This window comes from Amphimedon queenslandica, unplaced genomic scaffold, assembly GCF_000090795.2.
Source record: "Amphimedon queenslandica unplaced genomic scaffold, v1.1 AMPQUscaffold_13519, whole genome shotgun sequence".
Classification (NCBI taxonomy): Eukaryota; Metazoa; Porifera; class Demospongiae; order Haplosclerida; family Niphatidae; genus Amphimedon; species Amphimedon queenslandica.
Window position 1 is genome coordinate 798,138 of NW_003546245.1, and position 21,396 is coordinate 819,533.

General features: G+C 36.3%; 9 protein-coding genes across 11 annotated transcripts; 6 read left to right on the plus strand and 3 right to left on the minus strand.

Annotated features, from left to right (window-relative positions):
* The first annotated feature begins 42 nt into the window (after positions 1-42).
* LOC109582885 (uncharacterized) lies at positions 43-929 on the plus strand. The gene is made up of 5 exons (XM_019997930.1): positions 43-107; positions 220-227; positions 278-403; positions 452-625; positions 669-929. The coding sequence occupies exons 1-5, from the start codon at positions 101-103 to the stop codon at positions 810-812; spliced, it is 459 nt and encodes a 152-aa protein (XP_019853489.1). The 5' UTR covers positions 43-100; the 3' UTR covers positions 813-929.
* Positions 930-1,821: 892 nt separating this feature from the next.
* Positions 1,822-2,577, plus strand: LOC109581922 (uncharacterized). Its single transcript, XM_019996426.1, has 5 exons — positions 1,822-1,873; positions 1,945-1,952; positions 2,010-2,129; positions 2,178-2,351; positions 2,398-2,577. Exons 1-5 carry the CDS (start codon positions 1,867-1,869, stop codon positions 2,536-2,538), a joined length of 450 nt encoding a protein of 149 aa, XP_019851985.1. The 5' UTR covers positions 1,822-1,866; the 3' UTR covers positions 2,539-2,577.
* A 478-nt stretch (positions 2,578-3,055) lies between these two features.
* Positions 3,056-9,754, minus strand: LOC100641155 (UNC93-like protein MFSD11). The gene is made up of 19 exons (XM_019997998.1): positions 9,571-9,754; positions 9,475-9,519; positions 9,382-9,421; positions 9,302-9,320; positions 9,136-9,243; positions 8,998-9,077; positions 8,841-8,937; positions 8,705-8,787; positions 8,549-8,643; positions 8,430-8,470; positions 8,004-8,113; positions 7,842-7,919; positions 7,742-7,786; positions 7,606-7,677; positions 7,363-7,555; positions 4,224-4,287; positions 3,655-3,732; positions 3,493-3,561; positions 3,056-3,403 (listed from the first exon to the last, which is right to left on the minus strand). Exons 1-19 carry the CDS (start codon positions 9,658-9,660, stop codon positions 3,206-3,208), a joined length of 1,605 nt encoding a protein of 534 aa, XP_019853557.1. The 5' UTR covers positions 9,661-9,754; the 3' UTR covers positions 3,056-3,205.
* Positions 4,307-6,477, plus strand: LOC100637277 (uncharacterized). Of its 2 annotated transcripts, XM_003382747.3 has the most exons (7): positions 4,307-4,735; positions 5,214-5,276; positions 5,361-5,443; positions 5,491-5,541; positions 5,600-5,765; positions 5,981-6,102; positions 6,161-6,477. In XM_003382747.3, exons 4-7 carry the CDS (start codon positions 5,509-5,511, stop codon positions 6,341-6,343), a joined length of 504 nt encoding a protein of 167 aa, XP_003382795.1. In that variant the 5' UTR covers positions 4,307-4,735; positions 5,214-5,276; positions 5,361-5,443; positions 5,491-5,508; the 3' UTR covers positions 6,344-6,477. The 2 variants fall into 2 exon arrangements, with proteins under 2 accessions (XP_003382795.1, XP_019853629.1); XM_019998070.1 differs by having other exon boundaries at positions 4,307-5,276.
* Positions 9,755-9,820: 66 nt separating the features above from the next.
* LOC100641282 (uncharacterized) lies at positions 9,821-11,144 on the plus strand. The gene is made up of 4 exons (XM_003382862.2): positions 9,821-10,486; positions 10,568-10,703; positions 10,759-10,888; positions 10,937-11,144. Exons 1-4 carry the CDS (start codon positions 9,852-9,854, stop codon positions 11,020-11,022), a joined length of 987 nt encoding a protein of 328 aa, XP_003382910.1. The 5' UTR covers positions 9,821-9,851; the 3' UTR covers positions 11,023-11,144.
* On the minus strand, positions 11,065-12,203 carry LOC100641408 (heparan sulfate glucosamine 3-O-sulfotransferase 1-like). Its single transcript, XM_003382863.3, has one exon. It carries the CDS (start codon positions 12,130-12,132, stop codon positions 11,188-11,190), a length of 945 nt encoding a protein of 314 aa, XP_003382911.1. The 5' UTR covers positions 12,133-12,203; the 3' UTR covers positions 11,065-11,187.
* A 32-nt stretch (positions 12,204-12,235) lies between these two features.
* On the plus strand, positions 12,236-17,660 carry LOC109582900 (inversin-A-like). Its single transcript, XM_019997964.1, has 17 exons — positions 12,236-13,087; positions 13,135-13,246; positions 13,297-13,468; positions 13,546-13,638; positions 13,681-13,758; positions 13,822-14,016; positions 14,083-14,214; positions 14,271-14,321; positions 14,377-14,435; positions 14,482-15,664; positions 15,727-15,825; positions 15,881-15,920; positions 15,988-16,121; positions 16,271-16,312; positions 17,241-17,348; positions 17,402-17,534; positions 17,589-17,660. The coding sequence occupies exons 1-17, from the start codon at positions 12,244-12,246 to the stop codon at positions 17,654-17,656; spliced, it is 3,543 nt and encodes a 1,180-aa protein (XP_019853523.1). The 5' UTR covers positions 12,236-12,243; the 3' UTR covers positions 17,657-17,660.
* Positions 17,661-17,689: 29 nt separating this feature from the next.
* LOC105313365 (calmodulin-lysine N-methyltransferase-like) lies at positions 17,690-18,872 on the minus strand. The gene has a single exon (XM_011406733.2). The coding sequence runs from the start codon at positions 18,639-18,641 to the stop codon at positions 17,760-17,762; it is 882 nt and encodes a 293-aa protein (XP_011405035.1). The 5' UTR covers positions 18,642-18,872; the 3' UTR covers positions 17,690-17,759.
* A 670-nt stretch (positions 18,873-19,542) lies between these two features.
* On the plus strand, positions 19,543-21,374 carry LOC100637530 (uncharacterized). 2 transcript variants are annotated; one of them, XM_019998061.1, is made up of 7 exons: positions 19,543-19,722; positions 19,781-19,872; positions 19,983-20,159; positions 20,207-20,594; positions 20,639-20,730; positions 20,792-21,007; positions 21,152-21,374. In XM_019998061.1, the coding sequence occupies exons 4-7, from the start codon at positions 20,534-20,536 to the stop codon at positions 21,314-21,316; spliced, it is 534 nt and encodes a 177-aa protein (XP_019853620.1). In that variant the 5' UTR covers positions 19,543-19,722; positions 19,781-19,872; positions 19,983-20,159; positions 20,207-20,533; the 3' UTR covers positions 21,317-21,374. The 2 variants fall into 2 exon arrangements, with proteins under 2 accessions (XP_019853620.1, XP_003382797.1); XM_003382749.3 differs by lacking the exons at positions 20,639-20,730; positions 20,792-21,007; positions 21,152-21,374 and having other exon boundaries at positions 19,554-19,722; positions 20,207-20,573.
* The last annotated feature ends 22 nt before the right edge of the window (positions 21,375-21,396 follow it).

Sequence of the window (21,396 nt, forward strand, 5' to 3'; positions counted from 1 at the left end):
TGGGTTAGATAAAATGTATACTGTTATTGTTTATTGAAAATCTATATAACATCATTCTTCACCAGTCAGTCTACACTGAGTGAGACTTCAGACTAAAGAAATGGATGGTAAGTTTGTCAGTAATGTACATGTAGCTTTACTATAACATTAAAATTTATGTTTGTTTCTTTTATAAATAATTACATATTCTTCATCACTTCTACTATAATAACAATAAAGATAAATTGGTAAGCATATTTTCCCACATAGCAGTATTTGATGACTTCATGTATTATAGAGCAATGCAACTCAACAAGGATATTTGCAGCAGAACTTATACCCACCATTACAAGCATATCCTGCCACCATGGGAGAAAAACAGCCTCCACCGTATCTTGAACAAGGACAAGGAGCTCAACAAACAGTAAGTGTATCTAGCCATTGCATGTAAAAGTTATTCATTATCCAATAGGCTCCAACTGTCATAGTTGTTTCACAGCCACCAGGTGCTACCCAAGTGGTACAGCATCAGCCCGTTGGTGACTATTATTACACACTCTCTATCTTGATGACTATGCTTTGTGTGATGTGTGGATTCTGGCCACTATTATTCTGCACCATTGCAGCCCTTATTTTTTCTGTATCAGTAAGAATAAGTAAATATTTGATATTTATATGATTGTTAATAGGCTCGTGATTCAGCTGCTCAAGGTGATCAAAAGGGAGCACAAAACAAGGGAATTATTTCGCTAATTTTGAATATTGCAGCTGTTGTGACTTATTTTGCACTCATAACAGCAATAGTAATTTATGCTGCAGTAATATCGCAGTGATTATAACCTCCAGCGCATGTGTGTGAACTTATAAAAGGACAGCAATGTAATTTATTTCTTTTTATTTCATTAAGCTGAGTGCCAATGAAAATTTAATACAAACTTAGCATTAACTCTATTATAATTGTTTTGAACAAGTAGAACTTTGTTAAAATATAATTTTAGTTTTGTTACTGACATCGTTTCAAGGTCCAGCAAAGCAACAACATGAGAGAGGTTTAGTAAAGTTACACTTTTTAAAGCAGCAACAGTCTGAGAGTTATTATAAACAAAAAACAAGAGCCATGTACAACTTCATCATGTCCACATTAATGTGGGGTACATAATTAAAAACACAAACAACAGCCCTCTTTCATAACTTTAGTAACAAACTGTTAAGTTAACAATTATCTTTATTATCAATTAAAAGGTAGAGTAGCAATTCCGAACAAAATATACTAGGGGAAACAGCATTAAATTCTTTTTTAATACAAAACTATCAACTCTCCTTTCATTACAAAATAAAATACTCTCGCTGTCTCTCTCTCGTAAATGTTAATGAGCACTAGAATCACTCACAAATCCATCCTCCCTCCAATGATGAAGCACTGTACACCTTTTTGATGGCATATTGAGTGTCATTAGGCTCCTGCTAAATAAACTTTTATCATTTTTAAATTGTTCTTTTTTATTTGTGTTTAGTATTTATGTGTGCTTAGAAAGTTGATGCATGAAATAATAAATAAAAGAATATATAACACTTACTAGTCTCATCCCCCCCCATTCACTATAGGTAGAGCTCTACCAGCAAAAGTGCTCTATTACTGCTTTAGCACCTTTTAAAATTACACTCTGCTCAATACCTTGAACTATAATTAATTCTTTGCATGCTCTTAATTAGATCAACAACGCTATATACTTGAAACTGAGTACTATCAGTAGTAGTGTGTACTGTGTGTCGGGTTTAAATAAATGCATATTGTTATTGTTTATTAAAAATCTATATAACATAACATCATTAACATCATACTTCATCAGTCAGTCTCTAGGCTGAGTGAAACTTCAGACTAAAGAAATGAATGGTAAGCATGTTTGTTTTTTTGTAAAACAATTATATATTCTGTATCACTCCTGCAATATGATAACATGAAAGATAAATTGGTAAGCATATTTTCACACATGCATAGCAGTAATTGAATCACTTCATGTATTATATAGAGCAATGCAACTCAACAAGGATATTTGCAGCAGAACTTATACCCACCATTACAACCATATCCTTCCATGCTGGAAGAAAAACTGCCTCCACCATATTTTGAACAAGGAGCTCATCAAACAGCAAGTGTATCTAACTGTTACATATAAAATTCATCCATTATTTAATAGACTCCAACTTTCATAGTTGTTACACAGCCACCAAGTGCTACCCAAGTGGTACAGCATCAGCCCATTGGTGACTATTATTACACACTATCTATCTTGATGACTATTTTCTGTGTCATGTGTGGATTTTGGCCAACATTATTCTGCACCCTTCCAGCCTTTTTCATCTCTTTATCAGTAAAAATAAAATAATTATTATTGATATTTATGTAATTACTAATAGGCTCGTGATTCAGCTACTCGAGGTGATTTCAACGGAGCTCAAAAAAAGGGAACGATTTCACTGATTTTAAATATTGCAGCTGTTGTGACTTATTTTATAGTCGTTATAGCAATAGTAATTCTTGGATCAGTAGAGGAGTGATTTAGCTTACAATGTGTGTGTGTGTGTGTCTGTGTGTGTGTGTGTGTCTGTGTGTGTGCACTTATAAAAGGACAGCAAATGTAATTTTATTTTTTATTTCATTAAAATGACTGCCTATGAAAATTGAATAAAAAGTCAATATTAACTCTATTATCATTGTTTTGACAAGTAGAACTTTGTTAGAGAATAATTTTAGTTTTGTTACTGACATAGTTTTAAGGTCCAGCAAAGCAACAACATGAGAGAGGTTTAGTAAGGCTACAATTTTTGAAGCAGCAACAGTCTGAGAGTTATTTATAATTTTGACGTGACTAAAAACAAACACAGTGCAATGTCAACGCAAATGACAAAAGCTACTTCCAACCTGCTAATCTATATAGACACATTAAAAACACAAACAAGAGCTGTCCTTCCCCCACGTCCACATTAATGTGGGATACATAATCAAAAACACAAACAACAGCCCTCTTTCATAACTTTAGTAACAAGCAATGTCAAACTGTTAAGTTATCAATAATTATCTTTATTATCAATTAAAAGGTAGATCAGCGATTCCAAACAAAATATACTAGGGGAAACAGCATAAAATCCTTTTTTAATACAAAACTATCAGCTCTCCTTTCATTACACTCTTATAATAAAACACTCACTCTCTCTCTCATAAATGTTAATGAGCGCTAGAGTCACTCATGAATCCATCCTCCCCATCCAAAGACGAAGCACTGTACGTCTTTTCGACGGCATATCGAGTGTCATTGGGCTCCTCGTAACTGTTTGTAAGATCATCTTCACGTTTTTGCTCACTGCGATGATAATCCCATTCGACTATACAGAAAGTTACTGTACCAAGAACAGCCAGCACAACCTGCACATTATAGAGAAATATAATAATAGATCATACATAAACTACTACATGTATATTATAGTGAAATCGTCATAAAATATAGGACTTACAAGTATCAAAAGCTGCCATTGAAGCTTGAGGAGAGTAGAAGTAAGGAAGCTAACAAAAGCAGTAATGGACTATAGAGAAAGATAAGTAGAGAGAGGGAGAGAGAAAAGGGAACAAAAGGAAATTATCAATATTATTATCATTATTGTGATTCTCGTGCATACTTGAAAGAATTTATAAAGAGCCATTGCTGGAGCACTATCTTCATCTGAAGAATAGATGACACCGATAATGGAATAAATCTGAAGGGGGAGAGAGAGGGAGGAGAAATGAAAGTAGAACAATATAAATCAAAACTAAGAGTAGGAAACAGGCATAAGGTTATATAAAGGTCAAGAACAGTTTCTTATGTGAAGTACAGCCAATAATACATAAATATTTAAGATAATGCTATCAGGGCCAGCACAGCCAATAATATATAAATATTTAAGATAATGCTATCAGAGCTAGCGGTTAACATGAAAGTAAGGTTAACCTTCCCCTCCTTGATGACTATGATATCACGACACATTATGTTTGCTTAGGACACTCAAGAGTACATAATTAGGTGTACTCTTGCTATTATGGATAACAGAGTAAAAGGAATATGGAGATATTGCAGATGCACTTATGCTCTGCAGAAAGTTTGAGATGATTACGGTTAGCTCTGAAAACACTGACCTCAAGTTATGCACATGTAGTACGTACAACATTTAAATATTTCTAACACAACATTATAAACTGTATAACCTACCTGTGTATTAAAGCATGCATCACCTAATCCGAGTAGGAAAGCACCACCCAATGCAACATAGATACTATATAAAATAGGAGAGAGAAGAAAGAGATTAATAAATATTGTATGTGTTTAGCATGCTTTGAGAGCTAGAAAGTCAGTACATCTACCTGTTCAAATTTTAAATTAACTCTACCATAGATTGCTCTACTGATTGTTTGATTACAATACTATGCATAGCTATCCTTTTATATGGAGGGATGGACTTAAAAACCACAGAAGGTTTGGCATTTAAATACAAAGTATTGACTGTCTATTCGTCACCTGTTCATGTACACACGCCCCGCCAAACTGCATTAAGCCAGTTGCTACTGCTTCAAACACTTTGCTTTGGCTGCCTCTAGTTCCAGGCGTGATATTGGAAACTGAAAGAAGAGAAGGAACAAGAGGGAACTCCCTACCAGCCCATGCCCACGAGACGGATGGGCAGTCTTTACCTCCTCCGTGCTGCTGAAAGGCAAGATCAACAGGTGAGTAGTGAAAGTATGCGGTTTGCTCACTGAAAATGTAATACTACACTGACACTATCTCCGCGCTGACTAACTATCTACCATGAATCCCCTTAAAGGAGACTCTTTATAATAATAGCATACAGCAGACTAACTGCTGTATTTATTGTCCTCCTCTGTAGCACCTCTACTGTGATGTGAAAAATCTACCAATTTAATGCATGGAGGAGAGCACCTTGTGCTTTAGATAAATAAATTACTGAATTATAATAGCTCGAGCAATAATAAAATAGATACAGTAATGGCCTATTGTTGTGTACAACAGTGTCAGTAGCTGGTCAGATCTAATCATTACAAAGTGTAGACTTGCCCAGTGGTTTAGCAAAGACAGCCTTCTTTTTGAATTTCAAAGCATTCAAAATTCAAACCACTTCAATAATATGGTTTCACCATTAAGCCTATCACAGCTTGTGTGCGTGACTCCCTTCTCATATTACAGGTTACAAGAGGCAAAAGATTACATGGAAATAAAACCAACACTAGAGCTCTTGATTACAGCAAGGTCAGTAATCCCACTTGATATTCATATCTGATAGTGACTATTCTAAATCAATAAATGTTATTTTTGTTTTTTATACAATCCCAGAGGATGGAGTCCTTATCATTCTCATAATCTCTCTGTGCATTATACCAGGAGGAGCATCAGGATTAAACATCAACACAGGAGAGGTAAGTCAATCTAGTGATATACTACTAAGCAATCATTGAGAATATAGGATGAACAGCAATACTTCATGCCGTCCATCAGCGATATACTTAAAAAAGGAGTGAGTGATAACGAATAACCTAGTAATAATGTGCTTTTCTTTCTTTCTCTTTTTCTAGCAAGTTGGATTGATCGATAAGTTTGGTTTACATGAGCTCCAGCCAGTTGTTGATTTAGTACAGATAGCCGTTAAGGGCCACTCGAGTGGAAGGAATGAATTTGTTCACATTAAAGATGACAGGCTGGCTTTTGGAGAGGTTAAAGAGAGTAGCTATACAACCAACAGTGAGTTTGTATTTGGTGACTTCATAATAACTATACAGACAAGCTATTGGGAAGGGATGGCCTTGTCTATAATAATGTTATGATAAATGAGATTCCGAGCCAACCCATAAGAGTGGGGGGAAACCTTTTAATACCTACAGTGAATAGACATGTACCTCTCCCCCTCCACCCCTCTTTCACATACTCTCTCTCTCTCTCTCTTTCCCTCTCTGCAGGCTTGTTCTTCCTTTTAAGCTATAAAGATGATCTGTACAACCCTCACATGTATCTATTGGCTGATATTACTCTGACAACAGTCATGTATGCTAATGCTACCAATGGAAATATAGAGCTCAAGGTATGATAGCAATAATATTATCTATTCAAGTATAGTCATTAAATCTACTTTTTTGTAGCATTTTGAGAGCATGCGAGACTCTCGTACCCATTTTACGATAAAGGGGCCATTACGAAATTGTGTACTTAGTGGATTAGAGAATAAAGTGATGAGTGTCAATGAAGCAGGAGGTAGTAAATTCTCTAAAGGAGCAGGAACAAATTTGAGCATCAAGACTCTAGGAAGCGTCTTGCTCCAGTAACACTAACTAATACGTAGCTAAGCTAAGACTAATAGTTAATTAATAATTAATGTGGAATGACTGAATGATGAAGATGGTGTAGATTAATTAATAATTTTTTTTGTATTAAATGACTTTTGATTAATTACAGTCAATAATGTAGGATATAGCAAATCTAACACAAGAGTAACAGTATGATGTGTACATCAATGTGCATACATGCAATGAGCAATATAATTTTAATTACGTACATGCAATTTAAATTTATTTATTTCATAAAAACACATCATGTACACAAAGTGAGGATCTTGGACCGAATTTCACCAAAAATGACAAGGAGAGAATTCTCCATTTTTATAATTTTTAAAATGCATATACATGTTTTTATGCTGCGTAGAAAGTTTGAGCTCATTCCAACCAAGTTTGGATTTTTTTTACAAATTTTTCAAATTGCTCCAAAATTGGGCCAAAGTCCCTGTACTATAGTACAGGGTCTCAGACCAAATTTCGCCAAAAATGGCAAGGAGAAAATTTTTCATTTTTATAACTTTTTCTGATGCATATACATGTTCTTATGTTGTGTAGAAAGTTTGAGCGGATTCCAATCAAAATTAGATTTTTTATGAATTTTTAAAGTTGCTCCAAAATTGGGCCAAAGTCCCTGTACTATAGTACAGGGTCTCAGGCCAAATTTCGCCAAAAATTGCAAGGAGAAAATTTTTCATTTTTATAACTTTTCCTGATGCATATACATGTTCTTATGTTGTGTAGAAAGTTTGAGCTGATTCCGATCAAAATTAGATTTTTTATGAATTTTTAAAGTTGCTCCAAAATTGGGCCAAAGTCCCTGTACTATAGTACAGGGTCTCAGACCAAATTTCGCCAAAAATTGCAATGAGAGAATTTTTCCTTTTTATAACTTTTTTTGATGCATATATATGTTCTTATGTTGTGTAGAAAGTTTGAGCTGATTCTGATTAAAATTAGATTTTTTATGAATTTTTAAAGTTGATTGCTATTATCATAAAACGGACACTTACTTAGACATAAGTCCATACACACCCAGTGCTCCATAACTATCAGATGACTTTACATCGCCAGCAATGGAGTCCTCAGAAAAGAAGTAAAATGTGAGCAAGAAGCAGACCATGTGGCAGATAAGGCCCAGTAGAAGTATGGGATCGCGTCCAAACCGATTGGTATATGAACCAAAAACACCAAAAAGACCACCGCCTAAAAAAATGCCAGTAGGTCAATAACGATTCCACTACCTTTCTTCTTACCAATAATCTCTCCCAAACCAATGAAGAAAAGTGCAGCCCCAACATAATACTTAGGAAATACATGAGTGTGACCTACAATACAGAGAGTAGAGATGTGTAGTATTATTATTATACAATGAAGTCTGATTTCATATACCTATCATAGTTCCATAGACACCGCTCCAGAAGCCTAGCTCATATCCTGACATTATTATGATAAATATAATCATTATGAGGCTGTTATAATAATGCTATACCTGTGTATACAAATGTAACACAGAGAAGCAACATTTTCCATGTTATCATCATCTTGACGGCTTTAATGAGTGGATTGACTGAGAGAGAGAGGGGGGGGGGGTAAAAATATAAAAAATGACATGTAAACAAAATTTTTAAAAATTAGTGTTTTTGCTGCTTACGGACTGCCTGTACATAAGGATGGCAATTAGCAATGAAATCTGGTGACGATGAAAACACTTGAACACTGGTTCTTGATTGCCTACTTGACATCAGTGGCTCCTTCTCTCTACTACAATAAATAATAAATTGATTATTTTTTGGCTTCGTTTATCTTCTTTATTTAAGTTGAAATCATAAAGCTAACACAGAGAGTACTACATGGCAGTTTTAACAACCAAAACTGACTGGGATATTGTAAATAGTGTGTACTACTAAACTTACTATTAACACATCATGAGTCACTAGTAACAATTGTAGATACACAAAAGTAATATACTCACAATTATGATAAATCTTTCACAAGCATTGCAGTATAATTTAGTATACCATATGTACACATAAATAATTGTACACAACTACACATGTGTACATGTACATGTACATACCTTGATGATGAATTTATGGATCCAACACTCGAACCAGTGGACTAATAATGTGTGTGTACATACGTGTGTGAGGAGTAATAAAGATAAGGATTGACAGGTTTTCCTCTCTCTTTGCTTACCATTTTTTCCACTGGTGATATAAACAAGAGTACTACAATTCCACAAATTGCAACAAAAGTCAAGACACCAAAGATTATCATATTCTGAGTGTGAGCTACAATAAAGACGAATAAATAAATAAATAAATAAATAAAATTATTATTGTAATAACTTACGGAAGCAAAAAGTCTCGCTGCTACTAAAGCTATCTCTCTTTATGTAATAATACGAAAATATATAAATGCTTCCGACAACAAGGCTATAATAAATATTTTAAAAATACAATTAAATAGAACCGAATAACCGTTATACCTTGATTCAAGCATAAACCAGAATATACCACTTGTGGTTCCCATCCTTTCCTTTGAGGAGTTCTGAATCAGGATCTGGCCTTGGGCCGTCCATAACACTGAGTGTGATAAAGAGAGAGAGAGAGAAGATATCAAAAATGAGCATTTTACATTCTTACCTCCGCCACCTGCTCCAAGGATAAAGGCTCCAATGAATATTGAATAAATAAGTGGGCGAATCAAGCAAGCGATATAGATACTAAAAATATAACGTAGGTGTGGCTTAAACATGTAAGTAGTGGGTGTGGTTGTCTTACACATAGAGAGCTCCGCTGATGACGAGCGACCACTTGGCACCAAATATGGACACAATAGAGACAGAGACCCAGTTACCAATAGCAACCATTAGGTATATGATGCTACCACTAAAAATATTAAATTAAAAAAAAATTTTTTAATTAAACAAGAGATGAAGTTTTGTACCTTAAATATCCAACACGATCTAAAAATTAAAAAAATTAATATGAAATAAAGGATTAGTAATAATTAGCCATTGTTTTTACCTGCCAATGAACTAGATAGCACGCCATAACTAGTTTTATTCTAAATTTATAAAAATAATATCAATAATTGTTAATTTTATCATTTTTGATTACCCCTGGGTTGCATGTAGGAGATAAGTAGCTGCTAATTGTTAGTGTCTGGAAGGTGAAAGGAATAAATACTGTGAGTGGCTCCTGTTTATAACTCACTTGTATAAAAGCAGTTGTTTGAAACGCAGAGAACAAAAGAAAGAATCCAAACCCAAGGAGGATAATGTTGACCCAGTTCTTGGTCTCCATGTTGTAGCTCAGTCTTAGACGCCCTCCTAACAGAAAAGAGAATGAATGGGAGGGAGGATCAGGAACAGTAGTATAGATTAGATACAGATCACATGAGAAGGTCTATGGAAAAACAAAAATCAACGAGCTCCACCCTAAGCACGCCTACAGATCCGCCTAGTCAGTAACTTAGCTCAAGTTAGCTGTAGCTCATGGAAGAAGTTGTGGAAGGAGTTACCGAGCGGTTATCCTCTGTTTTTGAGGCTGGTAGAGCCTCTGGGCTAGGAGAGGATGATATCAGTCAAACTATTGATTCATTTTATAAAGAATTATCAAAGAAAGAGAAAGCTACCATGCCGTTCCTTCGAATAATGAAAGTCTCAGTTTTAAAGGCAGCCTATATCCTCTTGTATCGTTTGCTCCCTCTGGTTCTCCTCCTCTCATCTCTCTACAGTCAGCTGCAGCTACTTATTCAAAAAGACCCGTGTCTTTTAGCTCAACCCATGCTTCATGATTTCGCTACAAAGATAATCGACTGCAACAGTTGTGTGAACATAACGAATGCTGTTACCATCAATAGCATATCCGTAATGGATTTCATGAATAACCATGCTACCTCTCTCCAGCCTGTATTAATGAAAGGGGCTGCCTCAAATTGGCCGGCAATGAGTATCTTTTCGTACGAGTATTTTAAAGGACTTTATACAAAGAACCCCGAGGCAGTTACCCACGATCGTGAAGAGGGACAGTTCTTTCCTTATAGCTCAGGAATATTTACTCTAGATGAGTTTCTCTCACTTGATAACGAAACTGCTTCCTTCAAAGGAAAGAAGTGGTACATTGGCTGGTAAGTTTATAAGAAGAAGAAGAAGCTATAATAATAGTTTAATTTGATGATAGCCCTCTCTTTATAATGTCATTCTCGTAGGAGTACAACAGATAATTTTGTCGGGGAGGAGTTGCGTAAACATGTTAAAGTCCCATACTTCCTACCTCCCGTACCAAGTGAAGACAATCTGGCATGGATATTTATGGGAGCACCTGGTCCTGGAGCCGGACTGCATGTAATACACAATTATTGATAATAATAATAATTATTATTATTATTGATTTTATTAGATTGATTTCGTTGGTCGTGTCTCCTGGCAGGCTCAACTCTCTGGAAAGAAGACATGGACACTAGCTCCTCCTCCAGAATGCGAAACGACATGTTCAACTTTTAATGTGACGGTAGATACTGGGGATATCAGTAAGTGTATTAATAGTGAGAGTAATTATGTGATTTTCTTTTTGTTAGTTGTAATTGATACCAATTCCTGGTTTCATGCTACTTTCATTCATCCTGGCAATGTTAGCATCACTTTTGGGGCAGAATTTGAATAGCAAACGAAAGGACAGCTGCTTTCCATATGCCTTGACGTTTACTTTTTTAAACTTTATTTGTATATACAAGAAAGTGAAAGTTAGTACAAGTAATAAAATAACTTATAAAATGATTGAATGGATACAAATGAATGATACAGGGAGAGAGGTAGAAATGGGCTTTTATTATAGATTGCACCAGTTAAAAGATACATTGGCCATTGAGCAGAATGATTTTATATGAGGTCGGAAATAGCTTCTGAGTTTATTAAGAGTTTCCTCCGAAACTTCAGGATGCTTGCGTCCTTTAGAACTCCCAAGACAATTGGTAGAATTATTACTGCCCGTCCAGCAGTAAAAACCTTTAGTTTTGTTGTAGTAAAACATTTCTTTTTCAAAGTATTTGGGTACTTTCAGAAACTCCTCAACCTTCACCAACACAGAGTAAGGATTGGATGCGAGCTCATCTCCATTCACCACTAAAATACTATCAATTGGAAAGCTCTTCAACCACCTTTTGAAATGCACGTCGTACAAGCTCACCTTTATTACATTACGGGACACTTTTATTTCCCCATCTCCTGTCATTACAAATTCATCAAAAGACGGTCTGGGAAGACTCTTCACTGCTTTCTTGGCATCAAGCTGTGTATAGTCTGATATTGTCCTTGTCACTGGGTCTCGTACCACTAATAGCAACTTGACGTCACTTTTCAGCTTCAAAATCCGCTCGGGGACGGAAGGGACGACAAAATAACTTGGAGATTTTTCAATGCAAAGACTGTCTTTGCTTGTAAGTGGCATACGTTGCAGGTACCAATCTTTTCCAAGCTCATAATTAAAGTCCCTATCGAAATAATGCACCTCGCCCTTAGCTGCTGTTATGTGGGGGTGTGAGTCTAGCATTGATATTATTGCTTTAGTACCTCCTTTTTTAACGCCAATGATGATGGAGCTAGGTAGTTTCCTTGTTAACTCGCCATTCCCGTTGGTTTCTGTCGGTCCTGGTGAAGACTGGAGGATTTTAGTGAATGATTTGCCGCTATATACGTACAGGAGAGAAAATATGCTCAGTAAAGTCAGGAACAATATTAATATAAAAATTCTTTTCGATTTTTTCCTTTCAGCCATGAATACCGCAGTTAAGTGGTCACGTGACTGTGCTATACCAGCCCCACCCACTGCTTTCTGCAGTAGTAAACAGCCCCACCCAAACAAAATCAAACCTTTCAGGCTCAAGCTATGAGTTTCAGTTCTCTCCGCCGCGTTATCCGCTCAGCAAGGAAAGGACTCTGTGCTACTTGCTCTAAGACCCGCTACCCTCAACTGGAAGCCGCAGGAGCAGGTCATGTAGGCTGCCTGATATACACACTGGAGACCATAGGCTCTCTCATCAAAGATGACCACGAAGTAACTGCCATGCACGTTGCTGCCCGTAAAGGACAGATCTCAGTCCTCATATATCTCATTGAGAACAACATTGTCAAGCCTGATTCTGTGTTTAGGGCTAAGAATGGTGCCTCTCCAGCCCATGATGCGGCTGGAACCGGTAATATCGAGTGTCTCAGATACCTCCTAAGCAGGACTCAAGCCGGTCCAAACGACATTGATTACAATGGTGCTACATTGCTGCACTGGGCTGCTCAGAGTGGTCACCTTAAAGTTGTCCAGTGGCTTGTGTCTGAAGCCCAGGCTCCAATCGACGTCTTGACAAAGAATGGTATCACTCCTTTTCATCTAGCAGCAGGGAAGAATCACCTTGATGTGCTACGCTGGCTCGTCGGCTATGCTTTTCGTCATCACCCTCACCCCATGAAACTGGTCAACGCTAAGGACAAGAATGGTTCCACTCCACTGTACCACGCTGCTCATGCTGGACACTTTGATGTTGTACAATGGCTGGCAACTAAAGGAGGCGGTGACCCTACTATCTCCAACAAGTCAGGTCTAGCTCCGCTTCATGCTGCTACTATCACCGGAAATATTAAAATAGTCAAGTTTCTGTTTCAATTTGGTCTAGCGACTGCTCCTGGTGGATTGAGGACAAGTGAAGGAGCTTCCTCTATGCATTTTGCTGCAGCAGAAAGTAAGGACAAAACAATAATTAAATTTTATTCATTTTTATTGTTGCAGATCACATTGAGATACTGAACTGGTTGCTGTCAAATAAAGAATGCTCTGGTAACGAGAGAGACTATTATCACAGCACTCCATTACATGATGCTTCTGAGTATGGACACATAATGTGAGCCATCATCATAATCATAATCACACTATTAATCATTCATCTTCTAGTGCTGTTAAGATGCTTTGTGATGCAAAAGCAGATCCATTCTTACTTGATATAGAGGGAAATACTCCGAGAGATCTTGCCATTAAACACGGTCATCCAAAATGTGCAATGTATCTTGACAACTACGCCAAAGACATAATGAGGAAACGAATTAACGGAAGCATAACAACTGAAGTATGCATTAGTAATAATGATATTATTATTATTATTATTATTATTATTATTATTATTATTATTATTACTCTCTTTAGCCCTCTAGTGCTAGTGGAAGGAGTAAACTACAGCGCAATAGACAGTCCCAGGGACAGATAATGGACAAATACAGACACGCTCCACCTCACATGGTATGACTGTACTAACTATTAATGTATTACTCTGAATAATAGAAACCTGTAAATGCATTTGAGGCTGATGATGACTATGTATTCCAAATGATGGGCAACACAGGCAGCGAAGGATGGGAGGTAAAGATAATAATAATAATTATTATTATTAATTACAAATTCATTACTAATATTATTATATAGACATTGCATGATTTGATGGATGAGGAAGAGATTGAGCAGCTAAGCCAGTTAGATCAAGATTATGATGAGCAGGACACAATGCTGACAGAGGCAGAAGAAAAGAGACGGATTTTTGAAGAGAAAATGACTAGAGAACATGAAGAAAGACAAAGAAAGCTGGAAGCAGCTGTAAGGCAAGAAGAAGAACGAGAAATGGTAATTATAATGAATGTTTTACTATTATTTATTTATTTATTTGTTTATTTATTTGTTTATTTGTAGGAGATACGATCTCAGTTCATGAGAGAGGATAGCTTTACCAGTGGTAACAAGTTAAAGCCTTTAGAGGAAACACTGAGGGAGGGTCATCAGAAACTCGAGTCTGAATTAGGTCGAGGTTCAATTTCAATGCAGGTAGACCTTTGCAAGTATATATGAGAACATTAAATTTATGTACATGTAACTGATAGGCTAAAATGAAGAAAAAGGAGAAGAGTCAATCATTACCAAGATCATTAACAGTAGGGACACTAGTTGTGTAAATATTATATCATATATTATTTCATTTATTTCAAGGAGCCTCAGAACGTAAAGAATGCAGCAACAAGAACGAAAGATGACATGGACACTTCAAGGTAGCTTTTAAATTTAATTTATTAACATTATTTTTTCTTTTTGTAGCGTTCAAAGTAAAAGGTCCATGTTCTCAAAACTCTTAGGAAAGCGCAGCAGCAATACCCCAAGTAGTGGTGTCCTATCATCCTCTAAAAGTTGGTCCTTGGACTCTTCATCAATTCCATTTCGCAAACCAAGACGTCCTGATCCCCACGAATGGAGCATACCCAATCCTCCCCCTCTACCAACTGTAGAGTTCCTTACTGGGAAGAGTCGAGTTGCCTACAGGCTCAATTACTCGTTGAAGGAGGAGCTGCAGAAAACTGCCACAATGTGGAACAGAGATGCGTACGATGATGACGAAGATGAAGAGAGTGGGTCTGATGGCGAGAAACAGATTGACAAGCAAGCGCTTCAAAATAAAAACAAAGCCCTCAAAGGAAAAGAGAAAAAGAAGAAGGGAACAGAGCTCAATCCCGTGAAGCCAAAGCCAAAGAAAGCAATGAGGCCGCCTCCTTTGCCATCCATCAGTAGTATTTTAGTCCCTAAATCAGATTTATTGATGACTCAAAATCGATCGGCTAACGTACAACAACCTATTCGTCCTGCTCCCCCTCCTCCTCCCACTCCTCCTCTTGAAGAGGACAGGATTACTAAAGTGAAGCCTGCAACGCTTCCCATACCTCCTCCACCTGCACCTGCTGTGGCAATGCCAATTGCTAAAGCTGCAAGTGCTCGTAGTCGTAAGTTTCCAATGCAGCGTCAGGACACCCCCACTCCGTCTATAGGCTTTGCCAGTCAATTATCCAAAGCTTTACAATCTGCGCAAGGCCAAGAGCCAAAAGTGCTTCATTATAAACCTCCCGACTCTCCTGCTGGTCACGAAATGAGATCCTTTACGGCTTTACATGGCAGCATCAATCGCAGCAACCAGGAGAGCCTTGGGGTCCGTCCTAAAATGCAAAGACAGGCCTCGCTAGATGAAGAGAGCTGGGAGGAGAGTGACGATAGCTTTACTAGTAGTAGTTCTGACGAGGAGACTGACTCTTCCGAGGATGATTCAAGTGGATCAGATAATGAAGAGGAGGACAGGCCGATAATGGCACGCAACATGGGTATACACGGAGCTAGGATAGCCAAGGAGGTCATGCAAAGAATGAAGAATCAACGATATCCCTCGATATTTCGTAAACCAATAGTCACTTTGGATACTGTCATTGAAGTGCGACATGAAATTGTGTATGAAGCTGTAAGTTTTAAAATAAGATTTTTAATGCTCATTGATTTAATGGCTGGGATTGGATCTTGTAGGACACAAGACAAGAAATGGCCGATGTTTTTGTGAATTTTATGAGAAAGAAAAAAGTTATGTCTGCTTGGAGGAAGCATATTAAATCACTCAATTATGCTGTAAGTAAAATAATAATAATAATTATTATTATCTATTTATTTATTTATTTTTTAGAGAAATAAGGCAGAGGCAATGGCAAGACGTCGTAAAAGAGGTACTTGTTTCTGTTGTTTTTATTTTTAATGTTATCAAAAAATGGTTTTGTTATTTTTATTTTATAGATTTGATGGCTAACGTGTTTTACTCATGGATTCAAGCAAAGAATGAAGCAGATGTACAAGTTGAAGAAAGGATTAAAAATGCGAGAGAAAGCTATAAAAAACATCTCAAGAAAAAAGTCTTTCACAAATGGAGGGTATTGATGACTGTCTGTAAATTCTACATGTATATAGTTGTGTAGTTTTAGCATTTTAAAATGTTTTTATAATTAATTTGTGTGAATTTTGCTAAAATTAATGCATGCAATTAAAAGTTGGGATAATTACTTGGTTTTTTTTTTCACAGGCAATCACTGCAACTGGACTTAAATATGGAGAATTAGATCAGGTTAGATATTATTATACTCAACCCAATTTTTATTACATTTCCTGATACATATTGATGTCCTTATGCTACATAAAAAGTTTGAGCTGATTGCAACAAAAAGTTTTATGAGTTATGACCAATTTAAAAAATGGGCCAATTTGTGAAAAATACCCAAGGCTATAGCCCATGGTTTTTTCTAAAAAATGGCTCCAAAAACACCCCAAATTTTTATTACATTTCCTGATACATATTGATGTCCTTATGCTATATAGAAAGTTTGAGCTGATTCTGGCTTCAATTTTTTGAGTTATGAGCATTTTTTCAAAAACGGCCAAATTTTGAAAAATACCCAAGGCTATAGCTCATGATTTTTTACGAAAAATGGCTCCAAAATTACCCCCAGTTTTTATTACATATTCTGATACATATTGATGCCCTTATGCTGTGTAGAAAGTTTGAGCTGATTCCGACTTCAATTTTTGTAGTTATGAGCATTTTTTTTAAATGGCCAAATTTTGAAAAATACTCAAGGCTATAGCCCATGGTTTTTTCCAAAAAATGGTTCCAAAATCACCCCCAATTTTTATTACATTTTCTGATACATATTAATGTCCTTATGCTATGTAGAAAGTTTGAGCTGATTCCGACTTCAATTTTTGTAGTTATGAGCATTTTTTAAAAACGGCCAAATTTTGAAAAATACCCAAGGCTATAGCCCATGGTTTTTTTCCAAAAAATGGCTCCGAAATCACCCCCAATTTTTATTAAATTTTCTGATACATATTGATGCCCTTATGCTCTGTAGAAAGTTTGAGCTGATTCCGACAAAAAATTCTCAAGTTATGAGCATCTTTAAAAATGAGCAAATCCATTTCCATTCAATCAATAGCTATAGTGTGATAGTATCAGTAACAATTCCCCTCATGTCTATACAATCATTTTTATGTAGAAATCGCTGCAGTGGCTAAATGCACAATTGTTGTCAACTGGTAAACAGCAAGTCGATGATCTTTTTAAATCATTAGCAGATGGAACACTCATCATAATTGCATTAGCTGTTAGTCATAAATGTTATCTAATTAATGGACTGTACTTACTCTTTCATTATAGAATGCTTCGGGGAAGAAAGCACCCAAATTCAAATTGATGCCAAAGCTTAAACTTCACAAGCAAGACAATTGGAAAGTGGCTCATACCTTTATGGATAAAATTGGAATAAATACGAAAGACTTTGAAGCATCAGGTAAAATAAGATCATCTTAATATTGCATACTTTGTAATGATTGTTTGTTTTCAGACCTGGCCGACTTGCGAGATCACGCAATACATAACATGTTCATTAATATATTCAAGTGGCTTGAGTAATGAATGCAACAGTAACATTCTCAATGTATTTAAGACTAATAATAATAATAATATTAATATTATATAATGCGTTCATATGTTCCATGTACATTATAATAATACTTCAATAACATTTGTATTCTAAAACTGCACAATAAGGATAATGCAGATTAGGATCATAAGAGGGCTCAGAAGTTTCAAAGCTCTTACGTTTATCAGTTATAGTTTCATGGTAGTTGTGCCTTACATCAACAGTAAAATACTTCTTTGCTTTTTTGAGAAACTGTTGAAAAGTCCCACTTCTTTCTGGAGCAAATAGATATGCTTTTCCATTAGATTTCAGGAACCTATGCATTAGGTATAATAAGTCTTGCTGCACGTCAACAAAGAAGAAGCAATCGGCACAAATGATGACATCAAATTGAGCAATAAAGTGATTATATTCAGTATCAATCTTAGACGCATCCCAATCAAGTTGATGAGCTGTGAGTAGATCAGGATTGATTCCATTCACGCTAATAATAGAACTCAAGTTTTGAACAGATTTCTTATTACCATCTGTTAGTACAACCCTGCCTGTAACGCCAGTAGCGGCAAGCATTAAACCAGCTAATCCGGTCATTCCAGCTCCAAATTCACAAATGCTCTTTCCCTTGAATAGTGAGATATTCTCCAGACAATAAAATGCCATTAATTCCTCAGACGGCCAAATGCATACATTGCCTGTGTTATTGTAACCTGTTATATCGTTTAAGCTGAAATCTTGAGGTAGCAATCCAATGCTAACAACAACTGATAGAGGTGAGTATTTATAAAGCAGCCATTCATTTCTATCATGATCATTTGGAGATGGAGTTTTTTCTACTTGAAACAAGTTAAAGGTTGATAATCTTCTAACACTGGCTGAATCTGGTGAACATGGTAAGGGTCTACTTGCATTCTTTATTAAGGAAGCTCTCAGGATTTGCCATCTCTGTCTAGCAAGACTAGTTTTAGGATTTGACATGGAGCTCTATAAATTTGTAAGCTAATTAGGAAGATACCACGCCTTATTTTTAATGTGACAAGCCCATTTTGCTGCAGTAGCAGCCACTCCTCCAAGTCTGCAACAGCATCTTACCTACCTAGAGCATAAATGGATGAGATAATGAATGAAGAGGAGAATCCATCAACTCCTTTATTTCAAAAGAATAATCCATCTCTACCTCCACCAAAGCAGTACGCAATAGCACCTGACAAAGAGGTAAAGTAATCTAATATTACTACAGTAATATAAATAGTTGCCTTATCATTTCCTTTAGTCAGTATCAGTGATAGTAGAGTTACCACAACCAGTCTACACCAGTAATGATTCCCATTACTATCAGTCAAGCCTTATGAATGATAATTATTTGATGCTCTCCATTGGGTTAACACTGATCAGCTTATGTTTTGGCTGCTTTCCTGCTCTCTTCGTTTCGATTCCTGCTATCATCTACTCTTTAAAAGTGATGCTGACATATTATAAATTAGTAGATCTAATTATTTTTTTGTACTAGGCACGAAAGGATTCTTCAGCAGGTGATTATGTGAAAATGAAAGCTCATGAAAAGACTGCATTTGCATTAAACATATTTGTATTTTTGGTATGGATCATAACATTTACTATTGTTGTCACTGTCGCTTATCGTATAAAATGTGGCAAAGAAGGTATTGACTGTAATACTTCTCCATACAGTGCGAATCATAATCCTTCCTATTCTGGATAGATATTGATTTCTATTAATTTTTATTGCCTTTATTATTTATTTTTATTGCCTTATTGACTATCCATTCATGCATTTTTATATTGAAATTAATTTTTGTGCTCTGTTTACAATGAGAGATCTAGTAGACTATAAAACGAAGGAGGAAGTACTGTCATAATGTTTATAAACTTGTATAGCTTCCCTTAGGGTGTAGGTGGATCTCTAGCTAGCATAGCTATAGCAGGGCCCTGACTTTTGTATCGTCCCGCTCTACGGCGGTAAAATCTCTCTCCGTCAGTTTCAGTGGTGAACTTTAGTTTATACTTCAACTCTCTGACAAGGATCCAGCAATAATGGCAGGTAGACCGTATAACATGTAGAAAGAGACAATAATGATTGATTTTCTCACCTATAACAGCTCAACAGGAAACTGGTTTCAGTACACAATACGAGTCTGGCGTTCCTCAAGGCGGCGGAGGGCACAGGCAAATTGGAAGAAACTATCAAAAAGTTAGCCTCTTTATAGCGAATACTAATGTATATTACAGTTTCATTAAAAAATGCACAACACATTTTTGTGGTTTTTCTAAATATGGTATTAATTCTATTCCATATAATAGACCGTCATTGTTGATCATGAGCCAGAGTATACAAAACATTCAGCATCACCTGTCATCCCTTTGACGCCTGGAGACAGACACTTGACCATATCGCTCATAATGCTCATTGTATCTGTGATGTGCTGTAATCCTATCTCACTCTTTTGTGCAGTTTTTGCAGTTGTATTCTCAGTTAAAGTATGTGAATAGCATACTGAAGATTACTATTGCTATATTAATTCCAGGCACGATCAGCAGAGCTTGAAGGTAAAAAGGAAGTCATGCAGGCTAATGACAAGACTTCATTTGGATTTGCAATCTTCAGCATAATAGGATTAATGACAAGTGTGTGTGTCGTTGGATTTGTTGTCCACAGGGAGCTTTGTGGAGCTTCTGCCACTAGCTGTGACACAAGGACTCATGTATAAACTGTCCACAACAACCATTCATGCTGTAAATTTCATTTTACATTGTAAACCGTTGTAGTATCCAGCAGTAGTTTTTAGTTTTTTTTTAATCATTATTGTTAAAGTGTTAATCAATGCAATGCAAATTATTTTGGGCGTGGCTGAATGCAGTTATTTAGGGTGGGGCTCGTTCTTTGCAAAGGGCGTCAGAAGAAAAACATGTCAAGTAAGAGAAATTTTTAGCTTTCATGATTCATATTTTGTTTGCAGGTGAGGTAGAAGAGCCTGTTGAAATCGTTAGGAATCCTTCATATAGCGTTGTGCCTCGTTCTTCATCACAAGCTACACAGTACCACCAAAAGGTATAAACATACAAAAAAGATGCACCAAAATGAAGATATTTGTGCTCTTCCTCCCTTTTAGAAAGGAAGAGGGAGTGTTATTATATTTGATGACGTACGACTCGAAGAACCAACATCAATAAATAATGCTGGACCATCAGAGTTTGAGACAAGAGGGACGTCCTCAAAATGGGACCACCACATCACTCTTGCTGTCCTTGCTACCATATTTTCTTTAATATGTCTGAATCCTTTCGCATTTGGGTGTGGTGCAGCTGCAATTTATTATTCCTATGTGGTAAGTAGTACTTAAACTAATATGCACTGTAACTATATGTTAGTGTTGCAATGAAGCATATACTAACAAATAATAATGATATAATAATAATAATAATAATAATAATAATAATCATAGTAATAATTGCTGTGTGTTTCATTGCAGGCTCGTGTTGCTTCTAGGAATGATGAGTACAAGCAAAAGATTGAAAATCAGAGGACATCACATGCCTTCTTCATTGTTTGCATCATGACTCTCATTATCTTTTTCTGTATAGCAATTTTTGCAGCTTATGAGAGCCTGTGTGGAAGAACTGGAATAAATTGTTGAGCTGCATTTTTGCTTTTTAACTTTCAATTTTTGTAAAGTTTTATTACCAGTGACCACACCTACTTTTAAAAATGACACGG